This window comes from Leptosomus discolor, chromosome 5, assembly GCF_034619465.1.
Source record: "Leptosomus discolor isolate bLepDis1 chromosome 5, bLepDis1.hap2, whole genome shotgun sequence".
In the NCBI taxonomy this organism is placed as follows: domain Eukaryota; kingdom Metazoa; phylum Chordata; class Aves; order Leptosomiformes; family Leptosomidae; genus Leptosomus; species Leptosomus discolor.
Window position 1 is genome coordinate 12,568,310 of NC_141395.1, and position 23,971 is coordinate 12,592,280.

General features: G+C 43.8%; 1 protein-coding gene across 1 annotated transcript in view; it reads left to right on the forward strand.

Moving 5' to 3' along the window:
- ADCY5 (adenylate cyclase 5) overlaps nucleotides 1-21,789 on the forward strand; it is a 219,862-nt gene extending 198,073 nt beyond the window's left edge. The window contains exons 12-21 of the mRNA XM_086466303.1: nucleotides 438-525; nucleotides 6,349-6,465; nucleotides 8,032-8,196; nucleotides 10,455-10,630; nucleotides 14,583-14,609; nucleotides 15,456-15,588; nucleotides 18,426-18,689; nucleotides 19,024-19,228; nucleotides 20,060-20,184; nucleotides 21,661-21,789. Of these exons, the coding sequence (XP_086322429.1) occupies nucleotides 438-525; nucleotides 6,349-6,465; nucleotides 8,032-8,196; nucleotides 10,455-10,630; nucleotides 14,583-14,609; nucleotides 15,456-15,588; nucleotides 18,426-18,689; nucleotides 19,024-19,228; nucleotides 20,060-20,184; nucleotides 21,661-21,789 (1,429 nt within the window). The remainder of the gene's footprint in view (nucleotides 1-437; nucleotides 526-6,348; nucleotides 6,466-8,031; nucleotides 8,197-10,454; nucleotides 10,631-14,582; nucleotides 14,610-15,455; nucleotides 15,589-18,425; nucleotides 18,690-19,023; nucleotides 19,229-20,059; nucleotides 20,185-21,660) is intronic.
- The last annotated feature ends 2,182 nt before the right edge of the window (nucleotides 21,790-23,971 follow it).

Genomic DNA, 23,971 nt, shown 5'->3' on the forward strand with positions numbered 1-23,971 from the left:
AGGCATTCCCTATGCACAGCAAGGACGGGTTGCTATTCCCGTTGAGACTATCCCCACTCGGCTGCACTGCAGTGCTCGGCACACTTTTCTTCCCGGGGCTCTGCTGCCCACAGCCAGCCAGGGGCCAACCTGCCATAACAAGTTGTTCTATCAGCTCCTCTAGCGCATGAAATATTTTTCTGTCCCTCTGCTGTCACCCCAGCAGGAAGGTGATTGATACAGAAGATGCAGTATTCTCCACTCTGCAGCCTGCATGAGTAATTCAAAATACGACAGAGTATCTGTTGGTATTCAAGGCACCTCGTATCTCCTACTGCTGTCCTAACCGGAAAGCCCTTGCAATGTGTCAAAGCTTGTACACATGTCATGTTCTGCAGAGCAGAGCTGTAGCTTTTCTATATGGTGTGTATTTAAAAAAAAAATCTCCTTGATTTCAGCTCTACGTTCATGCTGGGTTTTTACCTGACCTGTTTCCTGATCCTGACCACAGTGGTGTTTGTTTCGGTCATTTACTCCTGTGTAAAGGTGAGTACTGTGGTTTCTTTGTAGAGTTCTTTGCCTAAAATAACTGGATCAGCAATCTGTTTCTTCAGCTAACAGAGCATGTTTTGTTAGCCATCCTTTCCACACCATGTGATAAGGGTTACAGAAAAAGCCTTTGATAAGGCAGAATGAGCTGCAAACAGATGTTAGGGCTGGCATCTCTTTAGCTCACTGAGAAGTAATCATTTTGTGGATCTGCATGTCAATTACGTCCCCTGCAGGCACTCTCATATTGATATAAGAAGAACACATTTTCTGTTGTGGAACGAAACACTGACCATTCGTTTCCTCCCTGTAAACTTCCTGCAGAGTCGCCTGTGTGCTGGCCTCTGCTGCATATGCATGTTTGGGTAGGCAGATAATCAGAAGCAGAATATCATCAAGGAAGAATGTCCTATGGGGAAGTAAAAGCCATAAACATATAGAATTTTATCAGCCTTTCTCAGATGAGTGTACAGAGCTTCCAACATTCAGTGGGCTCTTTCTCTTAGCTGGTTTTGATCAGCAAAGAAACACGTTGTGTGAAATCCAAGAACATATTCATTCTTCTTGGCAGTCTGTGGTAAATTGGTAGTCAGTGCTTTGGGAAGGGTGGTGTGCTCATCTCTTTCACTCAAAGGCATTCCTATTAAAATGTTGATGCTAGTTGATTGTATTTGCAGTTTTGGGGAGCCTTCCAGTCTAGCAGTGTCTGAACACAGAATATGTTCACATTCAGGCTCCTTAGCCCAAGCTCAGCTTTGTTCCTCAGAGCCTGGAATAAAATAGCTCAGTAGCATGTTTCCTGCAGAAGAAACAGTGGGTAATGGATTATGCCAGGCAGATGATTTGCCTCACTTTAATTATCTTCTCTGTGCCATTTTCAACAGTTGAATGTGGGTGCTCTTGACAGACTTGCACCTTTCATGTCTTTTTGATTTTTGAAAGTTAAATGCAGAGAATTAAGCTTTGCCTTCTCTTGTAGTAACTGTTCCTAGTGAAACAAGCTTCAGGTTATATTTGAACTGAACAACTCACTCACAGAGCTTCCCTTGGGCTTATGACAATTTTAAATGGAGCCTAGTTCAGCAGCGCGGCATCCTGTTGGTCCTGCTTGTTTACCAGCAATGAGAATTACAAGTCAGAAATAACAGTGCTAATAGGAAAGCTTGTGTCCCTTGAGCTGGGAAATGGTACCCAAAGATGCCTGGTTATACTTGGTGTGTCTGTTGCATGTGAGGATGCTACAGAGTGTCACTGGTTTGTAAACTTGTATTAGCAGTTAATGAATAACCAATGTGCAAAGCATTTGGTCACAGCCACAAAGGACCTGGAAACTCTGTGCAGAGCTGTGCTGGCGCCTACTTACGCTGCAGTTCCACTGGCAGCAACATCCAGCTCTGGTGGTGCTGTGCAAATACTGCGGCAAGAGCTGTGGCAGACCCAGACCTCTGAAGCATTCGAGCTGTCTGACTTGCAACCAGATGGATTTCAAGGCACACAGCTGTTTGTCACCCACTGGCTTTTACGGGTTTAGGTTGCTTCCACGCACTGACAGCAGCATTCGTTTCTTCTGTCATCGTTCAAAGGTTTTGGTTTGGGCTTTTTGGTTTAATACTATTACTGATCTTAATTAACGATTAATTTAAAAGGCATACAGGATTTTCCAGTCCCTGTGACCCTAGGCAGATGTTCAGTCTTGCTTTCTTTGCCTTGATCTTCCAAAATCCTGTAGAAGAGGTCTGTTCAGCAGTGGCTGCAATTGTTTTTAGGCTGGCTTTGCCTCAGTGCACAGGCCTTGGAAACACAAGGCATCAGAGGGAATTCAGACTAACATCAGAATATAGTGGGATTTTATGAAGCTCCTGGTGTTTCCAAAAGTGAGTTTTCAGCATGTTGGCCAAGACCCACAAGGTGTTTGTGTATAATACTCAGTGTGACCGGTGCCTTCTGTGCACAGATTGCAAATATTGAAAATACCAGGCCTTCTAGCTCCAGTACATTTTTGATTACCCCTTTTTTAGTGCTCCAAATTAGCCTCTGCTGACAACATCTGATTATGAGATGGCTTGTTTAGGGGATGGGTACTTCTAGCTTGTCAGCTATCTGTCTGATGGCAGCAGCTCCCAGTAGCTGTGGCCTGCTTCTGCCATTAAAGATTTTGGTGTTTCATGTCAAGAGTTTTTTTAATCAATGGGTTTAGCCACCCCTTGGTTATGGGGTGTTACTGTATTTCTGTACTCCACATTGCACCAGGAGGCATTTTTACATATAGGCGCAAGGAAGGGACTTTTACAGATCCTTTAGATGAAATTTTAAGACACAGGGATGTCGGCATTGTTTGTTTTGTTTCACACTCAGATGTGAGATGTGAGAGCATGTGTTTTCTGTACCAATGGTTCATTCCACACAAAGTTGGAAAGCAGGTGTCCACCCCAGGATATCAGCATAAGCATAACTTTTGCCTGTTTGCTGTGCTGTTACGTGAAAAGTGACTCTTTTTTTCTTCCTCTTTCCAGCTTTCATGTGAGATTTTCCTTCCCTGTTTTGGCCTCTCCGTCTCTGGCTTTGACAGTGGCCAGCAGGCTCTTTCTGGACAGCTTGATCATGTTTTATTTTCTTTTGCTGTCATTATTATCTTCCACTATAAAATTCTCCATGGACCAGAAGTTGATCCTGGAACTGCCAACGCAGCCAGCTTGGCTTTCCAAGTTTCTTCAGCTGTAATAAACAAGAGAGTTCCAGTTCTTCACTTTGATGCTCCATGAAGACTTGGCCACCGCGAGATGGTGTTCCTTCCCAGTAGAGTCAAAGGTCATGGGAAACAGGGTCCCTTCTCAAATACTCCACTGACAGACATCTGTTTTGCTACTAACTTATCAAGTTTGTGTTTCTTCTTAAAATCCTTAACTTCTGGTATCTACACTGCTGTGTGGAATTCAACTTCTTGCATGTTCCTGGGAGCATGTGTGAGAGAAACTCCAAGTTATCCTTTACAAGAAAGTAAGGTTTTCTGTAGCTTTACATAGATGCAGCTTGCCTACCTGTTTTTTGCCTCGAAAGCTGGTCTAGGTGCTCCTAAAGTGTTTTTTTTTTTTCTCAAGCAAAGGAAAAAATAACTCTGAAAACTGTACTTTTTCAATAGACTAATAAATCACTGTGAAATAAGTTACGTAAATGGACTTGTAACATCAAGTTGCCTGGAGATGCTGTCTTTTACTCCAGAAGCATCTTAATGTACTTCAAAATGACTCAAAGGCTTATATTACAAATTGAAAAATCAGGACTTAAAGACCTCATGGGTTTTTTTGTCTTGCAACACAACAGCAATTATCTAAGAAGTTTTCCATGTCCACAATATATGTTAAGAAGACAAAAGGCAGAAATATTACTCTTCCGTCTGTGACCAGCTGTTACTGCAAAGTACAGTTTTTATTTAGTGTATTTTTGTCATGCAAATTACTAGAGGTTGTGGATTATTTTCAGTGTAACACTGGTACTTGTTGGATCACTTTTTAAATTCAGCCTTTCACCTGCACAATAGGTGAGGTGGGGAGAGCGTTCCTTATGCTATAGAGACTCCATGAAAGTTGTTCGCTTGTTCGCAAGGCAGAGGTTCCTCAGATGTGCAGCACAGCTGTGCCCTTGGGCTCTCTATTACAATCCTGACCTCCTATGGTTTTTGGCATTTGTTTCCTCTTCAGGACTTTTTCCAGCTCTGCTTGTTTACTGACCTAAAATTTTCCTAGTTTGCAAAGATTAAAACAAAGAAAACATGTTTTCATTAGAATTTAAGTGTCTTCCACTGATAGCTTTGCTTGATATTGCAGGCTTGGTCCAAAGTCAGGCTTTTTTGGGATCATTGGCATCAGGGGCTTGAGCCAAGATCCACAATAAAGCGCTCCTGAATTTTATTTAGGTGCCTGATTTCCCAGAGAGTACAGAAAGAGATTAGGTCCCAGCATACGTTTGTGGAGCTTGTCCTTGAGGCCTAAATAAAGCAGTGTCAGGAAAACCTGTCCTGCTCTAATCTAGTGAGAAAACTGTTTATATGCAGCATGAATCCTCCTTCTCCCTTCAAATACTATAAAAGTTAGAACAGAGGAAAGCACCATGGCATTTCTCACATCCCAGCACTGGTAGGGATCTGCTAGCTGATGTCTACGTGGAAGCAGCTAGATACAGTAGGGCAAGGAGATATTTTGGTTCATGGCTTACCGACAGAGCCAAGGATTTCTGTATCAGCAAGGTTTATTTCTGAGGGAGAAAGGTGGTTTGCTTTGTTTTACAATGGCTGCATGAGCCTGAAGGATTGCATAAGCTTTCAGTGAATTTCAATCAATCCTCGTTCAGTGCAAATAAGTCGTAACCCAAATTTCTTCTTTTCTGCCATCCCTCACAGAGCCTTGCCCTCCCCTATGGCCTGGAGTTAGCTGGATTTTTGTGCATGTGCTGGTAGAAGGTGAAATCAGCTCTTTCAAAACTCTTGCCACAACCTCTCCCTCCCTCTGTAAAAGTCACCAGCTAATCAGTGCTTTGACCGATCAAACATTTCATAATTACATCGTAGGACTGCTGTGTGGGAAGCTAGGCACTGACAAAATGTTGCATCTCTGAAGATGTAAGAGTGAAGGATAAAAGGGAAAAGCAAGACTTTTAATAGAAACATTAGTCATAGTTAAATTGCACTGCCATGTCACTGTGCTGCTAGCTTCTTTGTGTCTCTAAAAATACTCTCTAGTGGCTTGGTTATTCATGCAGAGTGCTGGTAGGGAAAGGAGAACTGGGTTCTGGAAAAAACTTTGGCAGTCTTCCGCAGAGCCCCCCTGCCCCACACACTGTCATGGAGGGGAAGGGCACTGCAGGGCAGGTGCTCTCCTGCAGGAGGGTGTCAGTGCACAAGGGTTTCCTGGTGTCCAGCTCTCACTGCTCCCGCCCTGAGCTTGCACTGGGACGGTGGTCGTGCATGAAGGGTAAGGGTTGGTTTCATTGTCTTCTGGACTCCTCTTGTAGCTAATGCGACCCAAGGAGGCCCCATGCGATGCGGAGGGGTGACACTTGCTGCAAAGGGTGCCTGCTTAGTCTCTGCTTTAACGCAGAGACAGCTTCTAGCCAGAATACAACGCAGCACCTAAAGCAGAGCACGCTGGCGGCCGGCAGTCAGACAGCAATTAGAAGAAAGCTTCTAGCTCTGGTAGTAGTGGAACACTGGAACAGTCTGTCTAGGGGAGCTCTGTGATCACCCTCAGCAGCGGTTATTTTTAGCCCCATGTGTCTGTGGTGCCGAATGCCATAGACCAGACAAGGCCAGCTGATTTCTCCAGCACCTTTCACCGAGGGTCTGACAGATCACAAGGCTAGCCTGGGCTTTTTAACAGTCTGTTTCTGAAATGGCACCAGAAAGTCCTGTGATATGCCTTTGTGATCAAAGGGGTATGACATGTATTTTTCCATTTATGCTTTTTTTCATTTTTGATCCAGTAATTTACAGGCTCGAGCTCCTGGCTATTTCAGTTACAGATTTGCTTCCCATGACAGGATGAGCACAGCCCTGCAAGCCATGCTATCTCGGCTCAGGAGCCATCATTCCCATTAGGAAGGGCTAAGTAGATTTGGTGAGCCAGCTGGGCCTGCTGCCACGAGGTGGTCATGTTCCTGCTCACTCTCGTCCCGGAGCTGCCATCCCCCAGCACCATTCCCTAACCCCTGTGCAGCATCCACACAGATGCTGAGCTGAAGGAGGCAGCTCAAGTGCAGGTTGTAATCTGTAAAACACGTGATGATTTTACATGTTTATTTAATCTTTTCTTTTTGTCCCACATGCAGCTTTTCCCAGCTCCACTTCAGACTCTTTCTAAGAAGATTGTACAGTCCAGGACCAATAGTACCTTAGTTGGAGTCTTTGCCATTATCCTGGTTTTTCTGTCTGCCTTTGTCAACATGGTATGTGCATTATTTCCTTTCGACCCACTCAGTTCTGCACAGTTTTCTTGTTGGTGCTGTGCAGCATTGTAACCCTTACAACCGCTGCATTTAATGTAATCTGCCTCATGCTTACAGCACCTGAGGTCAGTTCTCTTTTGCTTTTCGGGCACAGAAAATAAATGGGAGCCTGGCAGCTGCATCCCTATAGCCCATTATAAGCCTGGCACTGATTTGTGCCCATGTTCTTTTCTGTTTCTTTAAATGCTTCTGCTCCAAGCACATAAGCCAAGCCTGAAGTGTACTCCTGTGTGAAGGGCCAGCACAAGGCCAAGGCATCATTTAACTCCCACAATACTGAGTGGGACTTCAGGGTTGCGTAGGCTTTGTGCCAGCCTGCTGCACGGTGCTGCATCCTGCTCCGAGTGCGGTAATCACCTAACAGGGACTGTGAAGACTTTGCTTTGAGTTGCTTTTTTGGGACTGGGGTGGTCTAGCTTTGCATTCAAACTCTGCTGCTGCTTTCAGACTCAGAGAAAGATGGGCTGTTCTCTAGGTCCCTGCTGCTGCTGCTTTCTCACTTGTACAAATAGCTTGAAGGCTGAATGTATTTTAAAGAGACCACTTGGATATTCTCTACCCTGCATACATCTATTTCATTTTTTAAGGGGGAGGGAGGAGAGACGGGCCTGGGGTTAAGGCCCTGAGCTTGGAGGCAGCTACAAAGACTTCACGTGGCCTTCTGCTCCTCTCAGTTATGGTCTCAACTGGGTCAGTGCTCACTTGCACTGGCATGGAGAGGCTTAAACACCTGAAAATCAGTCCACCACTCGCTCTTGCCTCAGCTTCCATGTACACATAGTGGAGATTTGAGAACAACTATGTTGAGGTACTGGAATGGGAGGTGCTAGCTCATTGGCATCACCACCCCGCTGCCTTCCCCCACAGTCACCTGCAAAAAGCTGATGTGGGTTGCTGAGCACCACGCAGAAATTAGAACTTTGTCTTTCTGCATAATGCGTGATTGATTCTTTGCATTCGTGAAATGCTTAGTGTAAAAATTAGCAAAATGGACAACTGGAGCAGCACGTGGAGGAGATCAGAATGGGCCTCTGCTACTTCCTCCGCATAACATAGCACATCAGCCTTTGAGCCGTGCTGCTAAAGTCTTCCCTGTTGAAGGACATGCAGCAGAAGCTTTAGAGATGGCAAGGGAAAGTTATCAGCTCAGAAATTCCTATCAGCAGAAATAGAGCAGCACCAGGACCTTATCACAGAAAGCGGGATATATTTGTACGTGTAATATCTACAGCCCCTCTGCCTGTGAACCTTCAGACATAAAGTTGTACGTGAAGTTGAGCACAAAACTAGCTTTTTAGAGTGCACAGCCTGGATTTTTTTAGTTAATATTCTGGAGGAGAAAAACCGTAACCGTTGTATATGCAGTAAAACATAAACCAGTGATTTCATTTTGCATATTTTGCATATCGCTACAGCCATTTCCAGGAGGCTTTTTAATTGATGCAAACCATTTTGTTTTCCTCTCCTTGTCTATGCCGTTAAGTTTGATACCATCTTTTTCTTCAGTTCATGTGCAGCACTGTGGATCTTGCCAGCTGCATGGCTGCAGAATACAACATCACTCCTGACCAGGTGGACATATGCCTTATGAGCAACCTGACTTCCAACTACAGCCTGGGCACCTTGCAGGGATTCTGTGACAGTCCTTTGCCCAACTGCAACTTTCCAGAGGTATTTCTTGACAAAAATCGGTTGCAGAGCTTGATCTGAGAAGAGGCTATAAAACCTGTGTGATAAATCTCAGTGATTCAGAGGAAAGCAAGGTTGCTCCTGACTGACGTTATAGGACTGACACAGGCTACTACGCACAAACTTAAGTGTCTGAAGTTGTTATCATGAGTCCACATGAATGTTTAAGTTCCTTCAGGGCTGAATAATCAGTAGGCTTTTATAATTGTTGGATCCTGCCTGTAGCAGGCGAAATGGCCTTTCTCCATGAAGTCCTTAATGGCATGCAGAAGTGCAAATCATTTCAAAGGAGTTTGTGTGTGCTTAGTGTTACTTGAAAATCCATTCACTGAAAATCAATGTCTAGTCACAGATTTAACCCGTTCCTCCATTGGTTTATGTCCTGATGAAAAACTTTGCTTATATATTCTTTCACTAGGTGTAGCACGTTCTGGCTGCAGGCAGGTTAGCAGCCCTGGTAGTGGTCTGCTTCAATTTGCAAATGCAAATCCTACGTCTTCAGAACAACTTGTTTAAAAAAAAAAAAAAAAAAAAGAAAATGCTTCTAATAGTAAAAAGAGCCCAAACATGTTTTACACACTGGCAGAATACTTTACCAAAAAATCATCTTTTTGCATAACTACTCAAGACTTTCTCTGAGTTTTTAGGTCACAGCCATTATGTGAGTGGTCTAATTGAAAATGGAAAAAAGTCTGTCTAGGATAGGGGCAGAATTTATGTCAATGTCATCTGGGTTTATGGCGACCTGACAGATTTATAGCTGATCTGTTATCATTCAGATGTCCAAGGTGCTACTGAAAGCCCTGGTATCCCACTGAACCTATTTCCATTTAATCTAACAGGAATATGGTCCCTGTCGGATTCAGTGAGGTTTCTGCGACCACCGTTACTGTGACTTTGAACCCTGCAAAGGCTCTTTGTATGTCTGCAGAAAGATCCAGGAGCAAAGTCTGGCACAGTGGAGAGCTAGAAACAGTCTGTGCCTATCATGGGGTTGTCAGGAGTGCTGGTTCAGGACAGAGAGGAATTTTAAGCAATGAGGAGCAAGCATTTTGCATGTTGAGGAAGCTACGGCAGCCTTGAGCAAGGTCCTGCCGGTCAGTGGGCTAAGAAGTGAGGAGTCCCTCCCCTGTGCTTTGCAGGGCAGGTGTTGGAACTGGTACAGGCATTGTCTGTTGCTGCCAGTGTGCTTTCAGGAGGTGGTGGGATCCTACCCCTCAGCCACAGGGAACATCCACCCATTTTCTAGAAACTGAAGAGTCAAGTTACAAGCTGTAGAAGTTATTTTCTCTAACTTAATGTATCAGTGATGAACTACTAATAAATGAGCTCAGAACATAAGTGTATTTCTACTTCGACTAGGGCTTGCTTTTAACTGAAAGGATGGATTGCCTTAGGCATCTGATAAAGGTTTTTTTTTCCAGAAATAGGCCTGTCCGGACAGAGTGGAAGCTTAAATCTCCACAGATTTGATAGCAGGAAGGTGATGAGCTGGCTAACACACCTCTCTTCATTTTACATCCATGCTAGCTTTCCCAGGAGCCATAAATGGCACCTGCAGTCACATTTGAAACCACTGGCATGCTACACTTTCAGCTCTCAGATTGGTAGAAGTTGCTGCCCCAGCACCCACATGTGACAGGGGGCTCCACTACCACACATGCGCACACTTCTGCAGCTGCTGGCAGAAATGATCGTGGTGTTGGGCACTGGTAGGAGTTTGTCCAGCCTACAGCTTGCTGACGGATCCAGTGCGTCACATCAGCAGGGACAGTACTTTCCAACTGGCCTCAAGTGGGTGTCTGTCCTGGTGGTGTGAATTGCTGATACCCTTGGTCCTGTGTGTTGTGCAGGTGTGTGAGTTCAAGTCCAGAATTTGACCTTAAAACACCAAGTATTCCAGCATAACTGAATGATGCTTTCTACTAATTCAGTAACTGTGTGTAGGGCGAACCTGCATCACGACCTTGGGTACACAGCTGCGAGCCCTATGCCTCTTGAGTGTAAAGCAAATAACGCCTAATGAAGAATGCAAGAGTTTTCCTCTCCATCAGTTCAGTTGTAACACATAAATCTCCTGTAATGTGGGAGCAGCCCCAAGTTTACATGTTCGGTCAGCTCAACTATGTGATTCCCAATCCCTTTCTATCCCTCTGTTCAGTTTCCTTTGTTTTCAGTTTTGATTTATCCAGCTGACATTCATCTCTCTTCTGTTTTTTCCCCTTTTTGTCTTTATACAGTACTTTACCTACAGTGTCTTATTGAGTCTCCTGGCCTGCTCTGTGTTCCTTCAGATCAGCTGTATTGGAAAATTGATCCTTATGTTAATCATTGAATTTATATATGTTCTCATTGTGGAAGTGCCAGGGGTCAACCTTTTTGACAATGCTGATCTCCTGGTTACAGCTAACACCTAGTAAGTGCGTTTCACTTCCGAAATCTTCACCTAATTTCTTTCACCCAATGATTTCAGTGTGGCATTAGGTGGACGGGAGCGCTGAGGCTGTGGTGTGAGCAAGGGAAGTGCATAATACCAGAGAAGGCATGGCTGTAAACTGAAGGCTTTGACAATGCTGCTTTCCATCTCTGAAGAGTGGGAGAACATGTTCCCTTTGAGGTCTGTTTAATGTGGAAATTGACTAACGAACTATCTATTAATAACAATATATAACTGGAATCAGAGTGGATCTGTATTTCTTTTTCTTCCAGAAATGGGAAGCTGTAGTTAGTCATTCTCACTTCTTCTGGTATTACACTCCTGATATAGAAATGTCTTTTCTCAAAAAAGAAAAAAAATCCTCCAACAAACTTGAGCTGGCTCAGGGATGTGATAATGAACCACTGAGATGTTTGGACATCTGGTATATCAAACCCAGGTTTGCGTGGTGGAATGGTGGTGTTTGATGTTTGGCTAGTGATCTCCTGACAGTTGCTGTTGGACACAGGTCCGCATTTGAAAAGCCAGTATCACAGGTGGTCTCAGCACGATTCCCAGCAGAAGGACCTGGGCTAAGTGGGGGTAGAGAGTTGCCCTTTTGCTTACAAAAGGTAGTTTGTCGTCACCAGGTCACACATTAATCATGGTGGCAACCTCCTTCTACCGACAAGGTTACCCCTCTCCTGAAGGTCATGCCAGGGAGAGAAATTTGGCATGTCCGCAAACCTGTCCTCCTCTACAAGTTTCATTTCTCACTGGGAACTGAGTTGTTAACTACTTGTTTTGGTGATTTCCCCTTGTAGGCAACAATTGTACTTGAATGGGAGTCAATAAAATCATGGTATTGTCTAAGGATGAACATGGTGCTAGGATGTATAATAAGGAGAGTTTCTTGTAAGACATGAGGTGTAGACCATTGCACTTCTCAGGAGTGGGAAGGCCTAACCTGGAATATGTTTTCCAGTTTGGGGCAAGAAGGCAGTTGAGGTAATGGAGAGTCCAGAGCAGCAAAGAACAATCAGAGATCTAGAAAGCAGCAATTTAGGTGAAATATTTGTCAAGGATGATAGCTGTGGTTGCTCCTGTCTTGGACAGGAAGGTGGTTGAGAAGGTTCCCATGGTCCTTCCCAGTGTTATCTTGTATGTTATGAAATAGCTTGTGTAGTTGCTTAGATTTCTTGATGGTCATTAACCCCTTCAAGCCAGATGCACCTGGTTACTTCTGTCCCTCACATAAATATTCCATGATTTTAGCACTCCTGCGTGCCCAGTAATAATTAATGGAGGTATGGCTTTTACTGCCATTGGCAGTAATCACTCCAATTATTTTGTTAACTCAAGTGGGTGAAATTATGTAGGAAACCCCGTGGAGCTTTCTGTGGAGGTATGGGGAGAATGAGGTTTCCTTCCTTTTTTTTTTGCAGATGTTACATATTCCAACAGCGGAAGCTATTTAGCATTTTCTAACACAATTAGAGAAATAAAAGCATTTTACATCCCAAATACAATTTCATTCTTGTAAGTCAAGCACTAAGCGAAATTACAGCACTTGGAAGTATAATTTACATCACTTCACAATCAAAATGTCAGTAATAAGGTGGAGAAGGTTAGCATGTTTTCCCAGAAATAGCTTTCTGTGATGCTGTATTCTCTCTCACTAAGTGATACTTGTTTTGTCCAGAGAGCTCCATGGACAGCTATTTATTGTCCCAATGTCTAGCAGTCCATTTGTGTGTTGTGGGAAATGGGAGCTCAGCATGTAGCACATAGTTTGAGGTGTACCTTATTGTCCAACTGATACTAAAAAAAACAACAACATGACCTCATACTACTTTAATTGGGTGCCCGTTGTAGCTACATAATTACTGTCTGCTCTGCAGCCATTATGGTACTCTGACTAATTAGAAGTGATGCAGATGTCACTTCACACTTCTGTGTATAAACCGACCCAGCATGCAGGCAACTGAAAGGCTGATTGTAGCACGTTGGGTGTTGCTAGACTTGACTGCAGCAGCACACCGGCATGGTGGCACGCTGGATGCACAGAGCTACTATCATGTCACCGTTTCCCTATGCAGAAGATAAAACTAATGCATTGGTTTCGAAGATGTGATGGACCAATGTGATCTAAGTTGAGTTCCTGCACAGTGGAGCTCAAAGAGCTTCGCCCGGTGGTTTGTTCATCAAGCCCATCATTTCAGTTCAAGCTGTGGGTTGTGATTTAGAGGGCTGTCTGTCCTCGGCGTTGTGGCTGTGACAAGGGAGATGCTCCTGTCCTATGAGAGCTGTCCCCAAAATCAACCACCTTTCCTGCTAAAAATGTGCACTTAACTCAAGCAGGAGTGTATTTAGCAAGCTTCTCTCTGTGTCACCTTCCAGTAATTAAAGAGCCATCTGCTACTGGAAATGTCTGTCCCATGGGGAAGCATCCTACCAATGTAACGCCATTATTGCTTGCATGGAGTATTTTCACTTACCCAAAGCATTAATGTAAATATTGGGTTTGCTGCATTTCATAGTCTCTGCTGAAGATGTTAGAGCGATCGTAACACTCACAGTGAGCTGCAGCCGCAGTGCAGAGGGTCAGATCTGCCATGCTCCCATCATAAGACAGAGTGATAATGGGGGGGCAGTCAGTCACCCTTGGCCAGGCAGTGATTTAGGGGAGCAGGGGAATCATGCTGCATGTGGGAAATGTCTCCACCTCCAACAAGGTGCAGCCTTTAGTGTGGGAGCCGCAGGGTTCCCAAACTGGGTCCACATCCAAGCACACATGTTCAGTGCTGGAGCTGGCCAGGATACATCGTGTGCAAGACAACGGCGGGTTGCAAAATCCATGTCAGAAGAAATTCCATGCTCAGAGCTGCAGAAAATGTCTCAGAACAAACAAGGTTAGAGAGTCACTATGCTGCTTTTTTTTTTTTTTTTTTTTTTTTTTTAATTTTTATGCCCAGTTAGGCTCCCTCAGCTATTTTGATTTTGATGATTTGTATCTCTGATTCTGTAATGAGAGGTTCCCTCCAGCCCCAGAAGACTGTGGCCTAAAGCTCTTGAGAGAGCTGTGAGATTCTCAGGCTAAAGATGTATCACATTAGTAGCCTGCAAAGCTGTAATTGCATCAATGACACTACAGTAATTTTACCACTGATGTCTTTCTTTCCATTTAAATAGTGTTTTAAAAGATCCATGCACATGGTTCTCAGCCACCTAATACTCCACCCACACTTGAGAAGAAACCCAGCAGCATTAAGCAATCAATCAGTCAGGAACTCAGATAGCTACTGCCTACCAGAAAGCTCTTTTCCATCCTCTCACTGTAAGAAAAGCACACCCTTCATCTTCGCCAGCAGCAGTGATTCATATGAGTACTGTGCATATTGTGAACAGCAATAGCCATCCGCATAAGGGTTTTCTTTAGGGCACCCGTGTGCGGTACCCAAAGCTAGGCACAACACAGGAGATGAGCAGCTTGAAGAAAAAGGGAGTTGTGCTAGAGTTAAAGGAAATAAACACATCTCCATGCTACGATAAATGGGGAAGAGAGGAGCTATCCCTCACAAGATATCAGCCCAAAGCTTCCTTTAGATCAAATTTTCCAGCCTGACCTAATGAAATAGTGATGGCTGCACAAGCATTTGCTAAGCGGCCCACACTGACATTAAAATCCCAAATTATTCTCTGACTCTTAATGCTTCTTAGATATTTTAACCACATCAACCGTGTTGCACGGTCACTCTGGATTTCTGAGTGTAGCTCAGACCACCTTTTTTCCTCCCCCGGCCCCATCTTTTGTAGTTTTCTGCTTTAAAGGGGCTATAGCCCCACACAGTGTTAGAGGTGCCACATTGCAGAGATGCTGTTGAACGATGTACAGAAAGAGGAGTGCTGGAGGGAGCCACTCTACTAACCTTGTGTTTGTGGTTTTTTTCAGCGTGTCTGTAAATGCGACGTTATCATGGTGAGTCACTTTAGCATGAAATATTTTTATGGGGTTTTGTTGGTAGGCATTTTCTGTTCACAAGGTGCAATATCAGCACGTTGACTTGCCAGCGGTGTCTGGTATTTGACTACACATTGCTGTGAGCTGCTGCAACACAGTGCAGATGCCCTAAGTGAACTGAGTATTGCTCTTTTGTATGTGTAGCTACTCTCAGAGCGTCCTCTTTCCAGTGGGGCTTATGTCAACTTGCTTTATAGACCATCTCACAGAGTTTATTTGTAATTACAAGTCAAAGGTTTTATCAAATAATATTTTCATACTGTATAACTCTGTAATTCAGATTTAACAGTTTTTATTTGCTTGCTTGTCAGAAGGGATGGGAATGATTCTTAATGCTCTTTTCGGCTTATGGAATACTTACAAAACAAAGGCCATTAAGAAGCAGCTAATTAGAGAAGCAGTAAGTGTAGAACAGTTCCAGACTTACGAGGCTAGGGAAGTCAGTGCAGGAGGCACAGTGAATACAGTCTAAAGAGCTGTCAGCATTTCGGTTTTGCCAAGCATAGTGGTGGCTGAGCACGTATGGCCATTCTCTAAAAGATGGCTTTTATATTGATGTTAAACCTTTTTAAGAAGTTGGATTAAATTTCCAATTTCAAAGTCCTGCTTTAGAAACCAGCACCTATGGGCCAAAGTCCTCAGCTTTTTGCAGGTGTTGTTTGTCCCTTTACCAACATGCGCTTTGAGGGGAAAGAAAAAGGCCTTTTCTTCTGAGATTGGTTAGCCTTAAAGTGGGAACTGTGGAGCGTGGCTAAACTGTGTTCCTCCATGCCGAGACTAACCGGGAAGTTCTTCTGGCTGCAGCTCTCCAGCAATGACACGAGTCGCGCTGAAGATTGTGACCCCTGTCATCATTACCGTCTTTGTCCTGGCACTGTACTTGCATGCGCAGCAAGTGGAATCCACTGCAAGGCTTGATTTCCTCTGGAAACTCCAGGTTAGTGGGTATTTGCTGTGTTGGAGGAATACACATGGTCACTGGTGTTAATATAAAACTACTGAGCCATTCACTGTCGTGTTGAGGAGTGTTAAAAAACGCCTTTGAATTTAATCTGGATCTGGCTTGTAACTGGGCATACTAGTAATCCTCTGCTCTTCTTTGGTACTTTGCATGCTCAGTGCTTCTCATCCTGGTTATTTACTTTAACCCTTGTTTCCTTGTAAATGCACTTTGGGTGGTCCCCACAGTAAAGGGTTATAGATCTGAAGCCTGAGGTTAATGAATTTGGGCAACTGAGCCTGTCGCTGTTGCAGGAACCTGTAATGTAGCACCATTTGTAAATATAAAAAGTTCATATTCACTGCTGAATTGTTTCCCAGAGCTCAATGAGCTTTAGTTTGTTCTGTTCAGGCGTGTGAAAGATTCACATTTGCATTTTCATTCACTTTCTTGTTAAGCAGTGGAAACTGGCTTGATATCCAACCTTCATTAGCCCCTAGGCAGCAGTACTGGATAACCAACACATTACAGATGATGCCACACTGTACTTCTGTCTCTGGGTTCGGTGTTAATGTCTTCACTACTTGTGCCCACGAGTGATGTTGGGGCATCATATGTGATTCTCAAGCAAGCAGGACAGGTCTTGGCTCTGCCCAGGACTCAGCTGGGGGGCCACAGGACTGCAGGTTTTATGTAGACTTCTTACCTTCTGGATGGCAGGACATCATTCTAATAATCACAGAATCATAGAATAGTTTGGGTTGGGAGGGACCTTTAGAGGTCACCTAGTCCAACCCCCTGCAGTGAGCAGGGACATCTTTAGCCAGATCAGGCTCCTCAGAGCCCCGTCCAGCCTCTCCTTGAATGTTTCCAGGGATGGGGCTTCTACCACCTCTCTGGGCAGCCTGTGCCAGTGTTTCACCACCCTCATCATAAAAAATTTCTTCCTTATATTAGAATATATATATTCTAAATCTACTCTCCTGTAGTTTAAAATCATTACTCCTTGTCCTGTTGCAGTAGACCCTGCTAAAAAGATTACCCCTGTCTTTCCTGTAGGCCCCGTTTAAGTACTGGAAGGTCTCCCCGGAGCCTTCTCTTGTCCACGCTGAACAACCCCAGCTCTCTCAGCCTGTCCTCGCAGGGGAGGTGCTCCAGTCCTCTGATCATAGGTTTCAGTGGTTTGAGTAGGAAGCACTGAGGAAGCACCAATTAACTGAAGCTCCTTGGGAAGCAGATAAACATTGTTATCCTCATTTATAACTGGTAAAGCAATGGAAGGGATCAACCGACTTGCCTGTTCCAGGTCTGGGCTCAGCTGGCCGAAGCAGTTGTTTCCCCATGCAGAGCCAAGTGTTTTTCTTGTTCTGTCCAGACATATCACCTTCTAAAGGGTCCTTCCTTAACTTCATTTCCAGGTTCAAATGTCCTGTTTCAGACACCAGCATCCACCAGCAAAGTCATAAGTGCTTTGCAAGTATTGCTTGTGCCTTTACCAACATGTACTTAAGGGATGTGGGGAAGTTATCCCTTCGCAAAGTGAGGGCTGGAGGGTATGGCTGAGCTGCGTTCATCCACGCCAAGGCCCAAATGTGCCAGGGAAGTCTTTCCTTTTCTGGCTCCATCTCTCCAGCAATGACGAATGTCATTGGAGAAAAAGTTCTGAAGAAGACCCATTTCGAAAGGCTGCATGGTTTGCCTGGTGCCTCTGTTGAAGCAGAGGGTGCTGTACACAGGGCAGCTCTTTGGGGCTCCCGTAAGCCGAACCGCTCCATGCGACCCCTGTCTCAGCTGCCTCTTCCCCAGTCCTTGCCTGACCCCGTTTCTTCCTTTGCTCAGAAATATTCAAAAGGGCAAAAAGTAAAACAAAGGGGGAAAGTCCCGCTGCCATCAGGTAAAGGGGAAGACAGAGGTGATCAGCACACACACCTCTGTACCTGTACACACAGACCAGAAGTAATGAATTGAGGTAATGCTGGTACTGTGCAAGTCTGCAAAGAGAAATCAAACCTGGTTCTGAAGTCTGATTAATCTAGTGAACTCTAAAAGCTTGTTTTATTTTAGTCACCTGGTCCTAGGTGCATCCTAGGTGTCCTAGGTACATTCTGGGTACGTTCTTCCTGAAGCTCCAGTTCCATCTGAACATTAAACACAAATCCACACCCACTAGCACACACACAAGACAACCCATCCTCCTCATGTTTCCCTTTGCCCGGACATACCCCCACTACCATGGGAGACACGGGCTTTACAGGCTGGTGAAAAGTCCTCTCCAGAGTGTTGGACTGGCCTGTGTCATGGGCTCCATGGTAACTGTACTTCATGACCACCACTGCACCTCAGCAAACCCCGTGGGAAAGGAAGGTCCTTTTATTTAGCTACATGAGCATTTGGGGGTGCAGGGAGAGGGTTATAATTCAATGGCACTCATGCAGTCAGACTTCAGCAATGATGAGCTGTCTTTGTCCTCCTGAAACCTGTTGTGCTTGACTGGGCAAGCCAAATGTACGTTTTCGTGGATGGCAGGATGGCAGTGGAGTTCCCCAAAAGAAACAGACCTTGTACAGATTACCCAATTCAGGGCCCAGAAATATAACATTGGATTTTGGTGTTATTCTGTGCCTGCTTTTACATACATGTGTGCACACAAAGAGACAGACCATCTTCCACTGCAAAACACAAGTTTCTGCATCACTCCGGTTCTGCCCTCCTTTGCAGTTTCCCCCTTTCTTCTGTTTCTGTCCTCCCTCCAAGTTAATTTTTAGCCTTTTTTTCCCTCCCCAGAGCAGTTACCAAAAGAGTAAGCACATCACTGTCTCTCCCTCCCAAACTAGGCGACTGAAGAGAAGGAAGAAATGGAGGAGCTGCAGGCCTATAACAGACGCCTCCTTCACAACATTTTGCCAAAGGACGTGGCAGCCCATTTCTTGGCTCAGGAGCGGCGAAATGATGAACTGTACTACCAGTCCTGCGAGTGCGTGGCTGTCATGTTCGCCTCCATAAGCAACTTCTCAGAGTTTTACGTGGAGCTGGAGGCCAACAATGAAGGGGTGGAGTGTCTGAGACTGCTCAACGAGATCATTGCCGATTTTGATGAAGTAAGTAAGTCGCAGAAAACCTGGGTGGACAGAGTGAAGCAAATCAATGAGTTTAGGTGGGCTTTGCGGAGCCCCTGCAGGAAGGTGGCTTATTGAATCCTTGTGCCATGGGTCATTTCTCCTTTCTCTAGAAGTCTTTAATTCTTTTCACATTAAAATCCCCTCTATTCCCATGTCGCTCCTCTGAATTTCTAAACCCCTTTCTTCTTTGAGTAGTGGAGGCTCTGTCCACTACTTTGTAGTGCTTGTACCAAGAGAGGACACAGGGCAAGGACATTATGAGCATGTATGTGTTTGTCAAGGTTTATTCACTTCTTTTGCTCGTGTGAAACAGATAATAAGTGAGGACCAATTTCGGCAGCTGGAGAAGATCAAGACCATTGGCAGTACATATATGGCTGCATCAGGCCTCAATGATTCCACTTACGACAAGGAAGGGAAGACGCATATCAAAGCTCTGGCTGATTTTGCCATGAGGTTAATGGACCAAATGAAATACATCAATGAACATTCATTCAACAACTTCCAGATGAAGATAGGTAATGTCACTGTGTTTACAGGATTAAGTACAGGTAGTGGTCATTCTGAGCGGGAGATTTTATGGGGAGTAAAGCCTGTAGGTTATCTTAGCTGCACATAGGTGTTACCTTAGCTTAGTGATGTTAATTGTCTTGTGCCTGGTGACCACTTTGGCCTGTCTGAAACATCAGAGCGGTTTTGTTAGAGTAGCAGCATTATTACTGAGTCTCCCTGGAGAATTAGCAGTTGGGCAACCAACCTTGGCACGGAGAAGCTCTTACCAGAGCTTCACGGTCTCACATGGTGGTTGAGCTTGGGCTCATTTTGCCTGTGATGGGCTCCCTGTGCACACCCCCGGCGGTCTCCAGCTGTGCCATTCTTGGACATTAAATTGTCTTTCAAATCATGGAATAAAAAGAGATCGAAAAGGAGAAGGAGAAGAAATGTGAGGATGAAGTGTGGTGGCTCTTCTGGAAGGCTGCCGGGCTGCTGCCTCGCAGGCGCTCACTGTTGGAGCAGCTGTGTGCTGACTTCCAAGTGAGCAGTTTGCTTGGCAGCTGGATGGCAAATAAACCTTACCCTGTTGTCTGGTACTGGAAAGTAGTTCTGGATTGAGCAGATCCAGCCCATGCTGCCAGTCAGACAGGCATAATGGATCAAAGAAGCCAACTTTTCTTTAACCGTTTTCTTTCCCCACAGTTTGTCTGTAGCTTAACATGTCAGGGTAAAGCACAGCTAGAACCAATGAGCCTCAGGGTGTTTTTTATTGTCTGAAAAGTAACTTGCCTAAAGCTTCATGTGGTTCACACGTGATGGATCTGAGCATTGTGGGATTTCTTCTCTCCTTCCAGGCCTCAATATTGGTCCTGTTGTAGCTGGGGTGATAGGAGCACGCAAACCCCAGTATGACATATGGGGCAATACGGTGAATGTAGCCAGCCGAATGGACAGTACAGGTGTGCCTGACAGGATTCAGGTAAGAATTCACTGGAAAACTTACATGGCCAGCCCTGTGTCACTTACAGGTTTCAAAACTTAATTACAATTGGAATTCTAGTTTCCTTTTATTCCTTTATGCCATATATTTACTTATACGGTACTGAAAGAAATGCCAACTGGGGAATGCTAGTGGTACCATCAAGTTTTGCCTTTTAATCTTGACCAACTTTGCAACCTTTGGTCAAAAAGTTGCAGTTTGGTTCTGGGTGGAAGCGTCGACCTGAGTTTCCCCCGTCACATGCCTCATTGGCACTAGGAGCACATCCTGCTGTGCTGCCAGCTTTGCTGTTCGGCCTTGTGCAACCTTGGGTTGTTTTATTTTCAAAGGGCTTGATTCAGACATGTATTTCTGTAACTCACTTCTCTGTCCATAATGCCATATGTGTTGTGAGGCTAGCAAGGATGCAGGCATCAGCAGGATGGGGACTTACAACTAGAGAAAGAGGACAGTTTTAGGGGTTAATGGAAGCTTTCTTGTAATCAAACATCTCCTTGGCCTTCAGACAGTGACCTTTGCAGTGATTTAGTTCCACTGTCCTGCTTTTGCTGAGCCAATGTCCACAGTAACAGACTGTCATTCCTTGGGAAAGTACTGAAGGGATATAAAAATAGTTAGAGTAACTAATGTAAAACCCAAGAGGGGAAGCCATGCTGTTTCTTTCCAATTAAGCTGTCAGTTAACTGATCAATATTTATCCAACACCCTTTAAACTCTCCTACAAGATGGTCCATAAACAATTTTCATCCTAGTTAAGCAAATCGGCACAGCAATGTTACAGCAATAGGAAGCCAGAAATGTAAATATTTAAAGCCACCTGAAAAAGGGTGAGAAAATACATTGTCATAAATAAATAGCTCAGGAAATCTAGTCTTTGAACTTCTGCTATTCTGCAGCACAAGTGATTATTTTTGAATGGCATCTGCAGAGAGAATTTGGATGCTGGCTAGATGATTCCATTAGTTTGGTCGTTCTCGTTGCCCATTACCTTCTCTTTCACAAAAACAACCCCCTGAATGACTCCTTCTAAGTTGTACATCCACTGTGTAATTTCTGAGTAATTTCTGAGGACTTTTTAAATGTGTCTAACCTGTTTGCCTACTACCACTCCAGTGATACAATTAATGCATCTGAGTAGACTGAAATGCCAGTTACATTTTTTTTAAAAAATGTGACTCGTTTGTTTCTTTTTATCCTGTGACCTCCTTGAAAACTGTGCTCCTCCCCCAGTGGTGTACTGTGTGTGACTTCTGGAGTTTCTCAGTTTCTAAAGGTTGTGTTTGCTCCACAGCTTGTGCCAACCTTTTAATTAGTGATTGATATGGAAAAGTCAACTGACTTAGAAACAAAAAAGTTGATTCTACTTTAATTTTGTCCATGGATTACTACAAAAGCAAATGAAAAGTCTGTGTGGAAGGGATGACAAGCATCTGCGTACTCTTGTTTATTCTGCAGGTAACCACGGACATGTACCAGGTTCTAGCAGCCAACAACTATCAGCTGGAATATCGAGGGGTCATTAAGGTCAAAGGCAAAGGAGAAATGACCACCTACTTTCTAAATGAAGGGCCTCCAATTAGTTAGCACCGACTGCAGCGTCACTCAAAGATGGAATTTGCATTACACGAGATTGTGAATCGCAGAAGAATCGCGTTGGCAGAGAAGCTGAAAAGGCAGCGCAGTTGAAATTTCACACCGTGACTCTAGAGCTGGTATTGGCAAACTCTTTGGCCACCCATCATGAAAGGCAATCGAAAGAAACCACCTTGGAGCTGTTCCTGGCTGAGTGCTAGAAGTCGACCAAAGATGTGTACTACAGAGTTCACAGATAAGACATGAATTCGGAATTTTTAAAAAAGGCTGCTACCACAGGATGATAGAAGAAGCTATTTAAGTATTTATTGATGCAACACAACATTTACTTGGTTGAAGGAATGTATGATTCACTACAAAGCATTATTTTGGAATGGATTTGCACTCCCATAATGTTTCCATCCCATACTGCCAGCTATTTGAAGTGTACCACTGTGCTTTTATTAGCTGTTTTGAATGGGCTTTCAAAATTGACACCCACTGTTGCAGCACACAAAAAGGCCTTTTAGAAGGGCATCAGTAATGTTTTAGTGTGAAAAGACATTATAGCCCTGGCTCCCTCTTTTCCCTCCTTCTACATGGCTAAATGACTGCTCTTCTGAGTGGGGCTGGCACATCGGACGGAGGGGAAGATCGCGATAAAGAAAGATGGCTCTACAACCATATTTATTAAACAGTCTTCTGTGCTCTTCTTTGGTATATATCAGTTTACATGGGAAAGACTAGATGTAAACAAGAGACACTTTGTGGGGGGAACTCCCCTGAAATTTGTTGTGGGTTTTTTTGTACTTTTTATTTTGTAATATTGAAAACATGGAGATCTAACAGATATACCAAATCCTATATTTTGTAAATTATATATAAATTAGAAGGCAGGCTGTCCACACCAAGGTGTGGTGGGAGGTGTATATAACCTGTAGACTTTTGTGTGATTTTTTTTGTGCATAATACTCTGAACACAGACTTGGCAGTTTTCAGATTATCACTATACAATCAACCAACAACAAACAGGTGAGTTTCCAGACTGAATCATATGCATATTAAAATGAAAATCCAGAAAAATCGACAACCCCAAAGAAGAGGAAAAGACAAAACGCGGTAGTCACACAGTTGTTCCATGCAGCATTCAAGCGGAGGGTGGCGTCTTAACAAATGGAAACAGGACCTTTGAGCTTTAGCTACTGAGACGGTATCAGTCAAATATGTCAAAAAAGGCTCTAAGCATATCTTCTAACTAACGCTAAGAGGGGCTCTTATAAGAAGAGAAAAAATAAGCTCATTTGAACTTTTCTTTTAAAAGAATAATTTTTCATAGACGGTCTTAATAGAATCCTGCTGATATGAGAGTTGTCTGATACTGTAACTGCCATTTGACCTCACAAGGAGGTATGTACTGCAGCAGCAAGCTGACTTTCACGTGTAGGCACAGGTTTTCAATTTTCAGGAATTAGGTGATCTTCAAAAAAGGTTATGGTGGCAAGTGTGTATATGAGGTGGTCAACCTTAAAATACAGTGCCATTGATATTGTGTTGGACATCTTTATCACTAGTGGGGGTTTATGAATAGTTCACTGTTATCATTTATGTACCTTTTTTAACTATTAAAGAAAAATCCCTTGATATTTTATTAAAAAAAAGAAAATAATTTTTAAAAAAAGCTATATTTTTTATACTCTATGAGGGGAGAGTTTTGATATTGAATTTGGCTAGCACTAAAAATGACTCCAATCTTTTGACATTTAATAAAGTTCTTTTCCACTCTTCTCAGGGCAGAATTATTGTAGTACTAACAGCTTAATGATTGCACTATGGTGGTGGTGATTTATTTTTTTTTCCTACTCAACAACGAGAATAAATGATAATCCATGGGCCTGTTAATTTGCTGTATTGCTAAGCATAACCCGAGCATTAAGCCATTTAAACATGAGCTTAAATGGCATTGCCCTTTTCCTTCTCCCTTCCACTAGGAAACATCTCTGAAAAGTATAGTATATTGACTTCTGTAAAACTGCCAAGTCTGCCCTTGTACTATACTTTTGCTCCTTTACATCTTTCCTCGTTTGCAAAATACTTAAGTTGCATCACGCTGTTATTCCTTTCTCTCCCCCTTCCACCTTCCACCCCTTTTACCCCTCACTGAGTTTCATTACCTTCATGCTATACACTCGGTTTT